Source organism: Scomber scombrus, chromosome 7 (assembly GCF_963691925.1).
Source record: "Scomber scombrus chromosome 7, fScoSco1.1, whole genome shotgun sequence".
NCBI classification, from domain to species: domain Eukaryota; kingdom Metazoa; phylum Chordata; class Actinopteri; order Scombriformes; family Scombridae; genus Scomber; species Scomber scombrus.
The window spans coordinates 19,037,403-19,047,068 of record NC_084976.1 but is presented as its reverse complement, the minus strand read 5'-3'; the positions used below and the strand labels follow the sequence as shown (position 1 = coordinate 19,047,068).

At 41.7% G+C, this 9,666-nt stretch overlaps 2 protein-coding genes across 2 annotated transcripts in view; both read right to left on the bottom strand.

The window, feature by feature from the left end:
* The window catches only part of foxj2 (forkhead box J2), a 321,604-nt gene that overhangs the window by 293,323 nt on the left and 18,615 nt on the right, over window positions 1-9,666 (bottom strand). The gene's annotated exons all lie outside the window — the stretch shown is intronic.
* dbpb (D site albumin promoter binding protein b) lies at window positions 478-9,486 on the bottom strand. The gene is made up of 5 exons (XM_062422937.1): window positions 8,900-9,486; window positions 8,380-8,667; window positions 7,200-7,655; window positions 3,534-3,793; window positions 478-2,948 (listed from the first exon to the last, which is right to left on the bottom strand). Exons 2-5 carry the CDS (start codon window positions 8,567-8,569, stop codon window positions 2,733-2,735), a joined length of 1,122 nt encoding a protein of 373 aa, XP_062278921.1. The 5' UTR covers window positions 8,570-8,667; window positions 8,900-9,486; the 3' UTR covers window positions 478-2,732.

The window sequence follows — 9,666 nt, the reverse complement described above, 5'->3', positions numbered from 1 at the left end:
TATATGTTGAAACTACACCTTCTTTACACATATATGTTCTGTTATAATAAAATGTGTATTTCATTGGGTTATGAATCCCATTTACGAGCACTTTATGCCTGTAAACATAGAGTTGATTTAGTTTAGAAATGTGTAAAATACTCCTTAAACATCTGCAGGAGGCAGCGCTGCCTTTGTTGGGCAATAATGCATATTTGGGCTGCTTTGCCTATTAAAGGAATGTACACAGCATGAACAAACAGCGTGGATATCAAAACAAGTTATCTGAGGACATTTCACTGCATATTACAGTCTAGTTATCTGATTTAAGTAAATAAATGAAGTAGCAGCCCTCTTGAAATTTGACCTTTGTTGCCCATTTTCATGGTGACAACTGGGTACTAATTCAAGACTTGAGCAAACGCATTATAAAGAAGCACCTGAAAACAATATAAACTTGTAATAAAACACCTAAGGAAATCAGAGCAGTAGTGAATGAGAACAATCTTTTATTGGTGTTTTGGGGAAATCTCGACTACATCCAAATAACCAGCATTTAGAGGGCTGGGCACCATGGACACCACTGATGCAGCAGGGCAGTTATAGTTCAATTAAGAGTCACTATAAGATTTATCAACCACATCTGTGAGGATATTAGAGACGAAATCCTGTTGGGAGAGCAAACAATCACTGATTGAGGTGATAAAGGCTGAAATAAACCAACAAGGACGATAGCGTGCATAGTCCATACACAGCTGGGGAACAGAAGAGGTCATCATGAAAGGTAAAGTAAGTCTGTATGAACATCATGTTCAAGTCTTTGAGCCACGTTTGTGAAATCCATGGTCAAAGAAAACCAAGGTGGCGGTAGCGACCGTAGCAGAAGTGAGTAACGTTTAATGTCTGGAGGTCTGAGACAGGATGCAAATAGCAGAGAGTGAGGGTTTGTTTTTTTCTCCACTTGAACAGTCTTTCTGGGGAACACTGAAGATCAAAGATGTTTCAAGGTGCAACAGATCATGTTCACCCAAAGAAAGAAAATCATTCAATAATATAGAACAGCAACAATAAGAGGGATACTCATCATAATCATAACAATAATAATAGCAGTAATGGTAACTATCCATCATGGTCATTAAGGGGATTAAAATCACACTCTATTACTAGTCATCCCTCCCCAAGGAACATAACATAGTGTACCATGCCCCTGTGTAGGTGTTGTGGGTACACAGAAGTTTATAGATACAGTAAAAAGTAAGGAGTAATAACAGGAAAAAACAGTAAGGAAGGAGCATTATTGAAAAAAGCACTAAATAGCAACAAGCTTTGTGGATCAACACAGGAAATTTTGGCTTTTATTTCTCCCAGAAATCTGAGAAATTAACACCATTCCACTCAATGGGTGTACTTAACCCATCTCCTGGAATACATCAAATACACAAAATAGTATAGGCCTATCCAATATACATAGTATTTCGCCCCCTGTAATAATGCTAATTAAAATGTGTTCATAAAGTACAGTAAAGTAACAATGTGCGTTTTACTGGGAAAACTGATTACGATTTCAGAATACATTACAACACTGAGATTCAACTATTCGGTGTACCATCTAGGTACAAGAGAGACAAAGGACAAAATGTTATGGGAAGAGTTTGCACATAACTGTGAGGGATTGGCTGTAAGTGAGAGCAGACAGAAATAGAGCAGTTGGATATAGAAACAGAGGAAGAGAAATGTCCCAACAATTCAAAGAGAGGATCAAGAGGAGCAGAGTTTACCCTGGGCATCACAACAGGCTTTCACCAGCTTAGGTAAGATATTCAACAACAGATGTAGAATAAAATCACTCAACGCCAGGGAGGGAGAAAAAGATACAAGTATGGATGCACCTCATAAAATTTAGCCCGAGGGACAAATAACTTATATTGGTGGGGGGGTAAACAGGGAACTTAAAGACCAATCATTTAGAAAAGGATGAAGTGGCTCTATTTAAAAGAGAAACACACAAGACTGGTCAAGACAAATGTTGAGGATAGTGTTGGACTGTATACGTGGTGTCTCCCCTTGTCTCTCTCATTCTGTCTCTCATGTCCCAGCATGCCCATTCCCAGTGACAGAAGAAACATAACAGGAAAAAAAATTAAGTGCTTTGAGTAAGATCCACAAAAATGTTGAACTATACGATTTTAAAGATAATTTTGCTCTCTATATTACAATTGTTACATGCGTCTTCGCCCCTGCTGCTGCATCCTGACTATAATAACCAAGTTGAAAAATACCCATCAACGGCTGACCACCTGTTAAACAACTCCTGACTCGTCTATAATAAAAAGATATTTACCATAGCATTGCCCCGTCTCTATGTCCCAGTCATGTAGAAAATATACAAAATTATTCTCCAAATTTGCTCTCCCTCTAATTTTTCATAAGTATTATAAAAATATACAATTCTCCAATAACAAAACTCTTAAAAGTCACATCTTTCATCCATTAAATTATTCTCTCCATCCATCGCTTTTAAGAGTTGACACCTCAACACAACTAGACACCTGAGCTTCAATGCACAAACCTCCTCCTAGTCTTATACATTCATCATCATAATCATCATCTTCCTTATCATCATCATCATTATCATCATCATCATCATCATCACCGTGACCCCATTCTGTCCATCGTGACACCCAATAATTCAGAGTCTTAAATGTTTAATCCAGCTTATTCCTCCTCTTCCTTGCTTTCGCCACACGCTTTCATCACTGGTCAGCGAGCCGGTTCTCGTATTTACTAAGGATGTTGCGACACCTGCCCAGTTCCTTCCTCATCTCGGCCACTTCCTGTCGTAGGGCGGCGTTCTCTCTTTCCAGGTAGGCAGCGCGCACAGATATTTGGTTCTCCTTGAGGCGTCGAGCATCTCGAGAACGTTTCGCTGCTTCATTGTTTTTATATCTCCTGGTCCAGTATTTCTCATCCTGAAAGAGGAGACATATAAAATACATTTATTATTTCAGCATCCACCAAAAAATGTATTCACTTTGACCAGGGAATTTAAGTATTATAAGGTAAGACTACTCCAATCAATGAATGGTCAGACTTGTTTCGTAAGAAGTGTGCAGTAATCTTGTACAGCCAAACTCCAATCATGTTATTGGTGTTTGTGGGTGTTTGGCTATGAAGGAGAGTGGGACACGTTGTGTTCAGATGCCTAATCCTCAGAGTTTAGTCAGTACTGAATTAGTGTCTGAGATCACTTTAAGTATGCAAACATCCTGGATGTGCTACATCCAACTGCTGGAGAAATAATACAGTTCTAACACCCTCAGTGTCATTTATTTGTGCTTATTGAAATCAAGCATTAAGTCTAAATTTTATTTTATTTAATTAAATATTAGCCCAGAGCCTTCTATGTACCATGGTGGAAAACCATTGATAAATTATATGTGCCTTAAAATGATCTAGACATGACCTAAAATGATTTCCCTCCCAGTCCACATGGCACTAATTGGCCACAACAGAGTTTTCCTGCTGATGAAGTGAGGGTTTCACCATGTGTTTACCTTCAGGTCATCAGGCACCAGGATCTTGCGTGCCTTCTTGATCATTGGCTGCGGCTTGAGTTCCTCTTCACTGAAGGATTGCCTCCTGGGGTCAAAGTTCTGCTGCCCAGAAGAGTTGGAAAGAGCCATGTCTGAAGAATCCATGTCAAACATTCCTCCCCCATCTGGCCCGCTGTCTGTGGGCGTCAGCAGAGGTGGACAAGAGGACGAAGAGGAGGACGAAGGTGACTCACAGGAGTCATTCATACTCGTCTGACTCCCTGAAAATAAAGAGAAGAGGATCTTAGATGCTTTTCACTGAACTATGTTTACAATCACAAACATTATATTGTCTCAATAAGACAGAGTAGCAGATGACAGCAAGCCACTAAGAAAACAACAAAAACACATTTCATCATGATGACCACCAGGTGGAAGCAGAGAGCTATGTTCTCAGCGTAAAAGCAATAAACAACATTCCTTTGCCCTTAACTGATTCCAAACAATCGAAGACGGTTTTCAATCTGTTTTCATGGACACTGAAGATTTTTATACTTCAACCAGGGGCAGAGTGATACATTACTAATGCAAATACATTTCTATAGTGACATACATAAACACATACATTGTTTAGTATACACATATAATGGGGCTATCGGTTGTTTTAATAATAAATATTTGACAAAGTTAGAGCACTGGATTTTCCATAATATACCTTAGTGACACAGATTATTTCTACGATTTCATGTCATGTACTCCATATAAGATACATACGCATATCAAACAACCATTGTTAGATATTACTAATATTATTGCTGCATGCAAACTGTCAATAATGGAAAACCTGATTGAAATAGTTCTTATGTATCTCTTATTGTGAAAACCACTATTTACGAGAAGTTAAACTATGGTCTTTATGTTCAGCAGATCCTCTGGAATCCCATTCAGGACATAATGTTAAAACTTTTAACAAACTAACACATCAAACTGCATGAAGTCGATCAGTACGATCAGTGCATAATCTTAACTACTTTTATCAATCAAACCATTGAGAAACTCTGTAAGACCAACGCCAACATCCAGACCTAAATGCCAATAGAGAAATCTAAAAGTGGAAATGTTATGTAACTTTCTACCCCTCCCCTTAAATTAGTTTCTTTAAGTGGGCAACTATAGGGCTATACCTCTCCCCACCCCCTTTAAGACCTGATGCACCTTACTCAACTGACTTTCTTTCCCTATGACAGCTCAAAATCCTCCCTAACTGGTCCTATATCTCCACACACAAATTCCTGACTGATTTGTTATTAATATAGTCAGATTCAAGGAAGCAAAAATGTAATTTCCACATGAAAGAAAGACAACTACACACTCCAGTAAGTACTAATCAGGAATATGTGTTAACTTAAAAGTGATCTGATAGTCACAATGTTTTTGCTTTAGAAGCAGAATCAAGCTGCTGTTTTAAAATTGTAACTAACACTTCATGTCAAGTCTCAATCACAAACTAAGCCCCCATCAGGGAGAGGTGGATCCATAACAGCATAGTTAACTAACATCACAACACTGCAGCCTTACAAAAAACCATAGAATTACATCTACTTATTCTAAACAAAACCTGAAAGCTGGTAATCATTACAGACTTACTATGTGGAAATAAGACAAATGTAAAGAGTGCATAATGTGGTCTAATGGGCACCAAAGCCTATACCTGAGCAATGGGGAAAATACTAAATAGGTTTATAATTTATCATAGTGGGGCAGGTTGTTGTTTGGAGGAAAAACAGAACCAGCCTTAAATCTAAGATAAGGTTGGATGTGTAATATATGAGCAGCTATTGCATGAGTAAAGGCCATATAATGGTCAGGTAATGTGAGGGCACGTTATCACACACAGTGCACACTGTTCACTTATGTTGTTTCCACATTCCACAATAACAGTGCCACCATAACATACATTAAAAAGTGCTTTCATAGATACCCTGAGGAAGTCAAGCACTCCTAAAATACAAAATCAGCAGGTCTAAACATTACTGAGTCTTGTTGTGGATAACAACCATGTGCCACCGAGGCCAGAAAATATGCTCCTTCTCTCCTCTCTGTATGACTAAACCAGGAGATTTCACTGATTTATCTTGCTTAAAACCAACAGCAGGAGCTAGTCAGTGCAACCACCTGGTGTAGTGTAGTGTTGGAACAAGGACCTGCAAACCCTCAGTGCTCATGTGGGTACATGGTTGCCTCTCCCTGCTTTTTGGGAAGCTCTGGAATGCAGGCTGCAAAGTAGATTTGGTGCGTTTTTCTCCACGTGTCTCAGTGTTCAGTGAGCAGACGGCTTTCGTTTTTTGGAAGAAATGGTCGAATAAGTGATTACACACTTGTGCAGTAACATTCCTAAAAGGCCTGAAGCTGTTGTGAAGGCAAAGCAAAACCTCACGCCTTCTTAGGTACCAAATGATAATATTATCTTTGGTGTTGTCCATTCAATATCAGTGAAGCAGCTGTTGTTTGGGTTAATAGGAATTATTCACTCAACTTCACCAAAGTAGGAAGACATGCTCCACTTTTAAACAGTTTTAACTTAATACATTTTATAAGTCTTTCATGTATTTATAAGATTTCATATACAGGGGTTTTAGTCCAAATGCACAAGCCTTTATGGTGCAGTATAAATGCATTATGAGAGTTTATGAACATGCACTTAATAGCTGATCGAAAGGAACTGCATCCACATACCCATAAAGTACAAAATTATTCCCTGGATATCAGCGTTCTTAGTGTCATTCATTCCTGATTAAATGTTCACTTTGAAGACCAGCAGCAGTGGGAACCTCTTCCTGTTGCCCGGTCCGTCCCTCCCCCTCTGGGCTCCACCTACATGTCTACTGGCCCTGCCTCTAGTTCTCTCACTCCAGTACTCTCAGCCTCGGCACGTGTGCTGACGCGTGCACATGGCTGTGGCGTGTGAAGTGGGGAGAGATTTAAAGACACGCAACCGCAAACACTCCACACACTCCTCTGCCTCTCTCTCTCTCTCTTTCTCTCTCTCTCTCTCAGTACTGTTTGGACATTGCTGCATATTAATAATTGGCATGAAGTGAATGCTGATTTACTTGTACACTTCAGTATATTGCTCACATGCCAAACAAACCCAAACCTCCTTGTCAAACTGCTATGAAGTAAAATATCTCAGGACTCTTTTCTTTTTTCTCCTCCTTCACACGTCTCCCTGCTCCCTCATACAACTAAAAGACAAACTGAGAGAAACAGCTTTCAACCCTGAATTGCTCTACAATATGAAAAGTGAATTTCAGCTGTTTTTAAGCAGCCACTTCTCTGTCAAACTGAGCCATGTGAATGTATCTACTGCCTTTAGTTTGACCCCACAGGACAGAAAAATGCTTGGTCACCATGGCATTTGTTAAAACCTCAGAGGAGAGATAAAATGCTGAATCACTAGCCCGTGGGAACCTTATAACCATAACACACACACATTGCAGTTCAACTTATGGTGAAGTGTAGGGTCTACTAGTCTCATATCAGTGGAAGGGGATAATTTGTCTCTTTCAGCATGTGAGCTGATATGGACGAGCCTTGAAGAAAGAACTGTCCTTATTTTTTTTAACTCTTGTTCAGCTGTCCACGTATTCAGTAGAGAACAAAACGGCCCATGTCAAATGAACTCACCATGCAGACAGTCGTTTCCTCCTGTAAGACTCTGGGGCTGAGCCACTTCCAAACCAATCAGCGAAGGGGAAGACGAGGAAGAGGGCGATGAGGATGAAGAGCCAGGTGGGGATGAGGGCGGCAGGCACTGGGAGCTCTGGTTGGGCACAGCTGACTGGGAGCTCTGTGAGGGGATCTGGGCTGAACTGGAACTGTTGTTGTTGTGCATGCTGCCCATTCCATTTTCGGTCAGAAACTCCTCCAAGTCCATGTATTGAAGCTGGAAGAGGCCCCCGTCTGCAGGTAGGGTGCGATCCCACAAGAGAGGCCCCAAGAACTGGTTGAAACTTCCTGTTCCATTTGCACCACCACCTCCTCCACAGCCATTGCTGCTATTGCTGTTACCTACTCCACTCCCATTCCTCATGGGGCACACTCCCAAGGAGTCCTCATCAACCTCCAGAGATCTGTCTTTGTCTGCCAGAAGGAGAGAAGATAATGGTGAGGAATGGCTTTAACAGCTTTCAAGACACAATAAAATGGTTTTCTTAAGATATATCACTCCGTGACCTCTGGAAAATGGATGCCATCAACAACTCTCCATATTTGTGAGGCACTCAATACTGTGGCAGGTGTATCCATAAGATGCATTCAGCAAAATCTCCCTTTTATTCGCTCTCACAAACAAATACACACTCACAGATGGACCAGATGGTAGTTGAATTGCAGCATTAAGCGAGAGCCGAAACCAATTTGTTGTCATAACGTATTCGTAAGCTCCCTGAACAAATCTCACAATAGCAGAATATACAGTAAGCAACCAGAATGCATGCCTGCACAGCATTAAAGCTAACATATTATCACTCATTGTAATCTGGATCCTAATTTGGAGTCGCAGCAGTGATTATAATCCAGGTGACTACTCATCAGGGTCATGGTGGAGTCATCCTGAATACGCGTGACTGTGCATCTGACTTTGGTGAGAAAATTTTTGAGCTACAAATTTATCACAAATGAAATGTTAGTTATATAATAATGTTACATATTTGTATTGCAATGACAGCAGGAGTGGGTGGGAGAGAGGGGTATGATTTATTCATGTTCGGCCATTGCATTATGTTGAAGATGGACTGGTGTCAGGTGGTGCACAGTCAACATAAACAACACTGTAACATAGCACGAGGCAATCCTTTCACCTCACCTTTTACATCGCAGGGGCTTTTTAAACGCTGGTCTCCCTTCATGGGGTGCTGCAAGAGGGATTTCAGCCCTGCCATAGAGTTGAGGTGTCCCCCTGTTAGGGAACCTGCAGGCTGATTACAAGTTCCAAACTGTGGGCTTGCACCAGCAGGGAGGTCGGGGGTCGGAAGCTGGGAGAGCTGCCTGGACATCCTGGACCAGACGGGGTCGCAGATAGACACCTGGGGCACTTGAAGGGGCGAGGCAAACAAGCCGGAGTACCTACCAATAGGACAAGTATGCTGGATGCCTGCAGGAGGGGTGGACATGGGGGGGGGGGTGAGAAGCGGGGGGGGGGGGGGGGGGGGGGTAGAAAGAGAGAGAGAGAGAGAGAGAGAGAGAGAGAGAGAGAGAGAGATAGTTTTGATAAGTGTCCGTGTAGAATAAAGCCAACACTGTAATGTGTGAGTTTGGTATTAATGACGCAGTTTTATTATAACACTTTGACAACTTGAATAAAATAACACATGCACCGTAATTACCTTTTATGTGTAGTTAAAGCAGGACTCCTTATTTCGTTGAGGAAATATTTGCATCGAAGTCCATCGCAGTTGAATGTTGTTAAAAAAAAGTGTTCAGCTGATCAAAGCTGTTATTCTCAGCAGACCAATGTGGGAGGGACAGTCAGACCATCGGAGTGGGAATACTGTCCATAATAATAACAATAATCATAAAAAATGCAAAAGCGTGAAAATGACAATAAAAACCCGGAGAGTTGCACGGACAGGGAAAAAATGTTGGAATTAAAAAAAAAAGTTGTGTAGAAATATCCCGACTTAATCCAGGTTATTCAAAAACAAGATCCCAGAATAGTTGCAAAGCAAGCCTCCGTCAAAACAAAACAACCCAAGTGTGTAGCTATAGGAAAAACACACACACACATACACAGCGACAGGAGCAGTGGCTGCGTTGGTCAGATGACAAGTTGAATTGGTGTTTCTCCTCTCTGCTGTCGCGCTCTGCTGTCCGTCGGGCTGAGGGAGGGAGGGGGTCGTTTCCTCTTTCTCTGTACTTTTTTTTCTCGCATCCGGTGGATCCAAGTCACGGGCGCACGGGCTCGAGTCTGTGTTTGGGCCGTGCGACGTCCACGTCTGACCGTTCTCTCCCTCTCTCGCGCTCAGCTGGAACTGACACGGGCAGTTCACGTGACGTCACACCTGGCAGAACAAGCGAGCCGAGGCGCGAGAGGACGGGTGTGTGTGTGTGTGTGTGTTGGGGGGGGGGGGGGGGGGGGGGGCGGGGCCGCTTC

What these genes read in the sequence shown, in the direction of transcription:
- dbpb (XM_062422937.1), bottom strand. Translation starts at nt 8,569, where the DNA reads ATGTCCAGGCAGCTCTCCCAGCTTCCGACCCCCGACCTCCCTGCTGGT. An exon ending in AAGCCCCTGCGATGTAAAAG is followed by an intron (nt 7,656 to 8,379) that starts GTGAGGTGAAAG and finishes TCCTTCTGGCAG; the next exon opens with ACAAAGACAGATCTCTGGAG. An exon ending in AGGAAACGACTGTCTGCATG is followed by an intron (nt 3,794 to 7,199) that starts GTGAGTTCATTT and finishes CTTTATTTTCAG; the next exon opens with GGAGTCAGACGAGTATGAAT.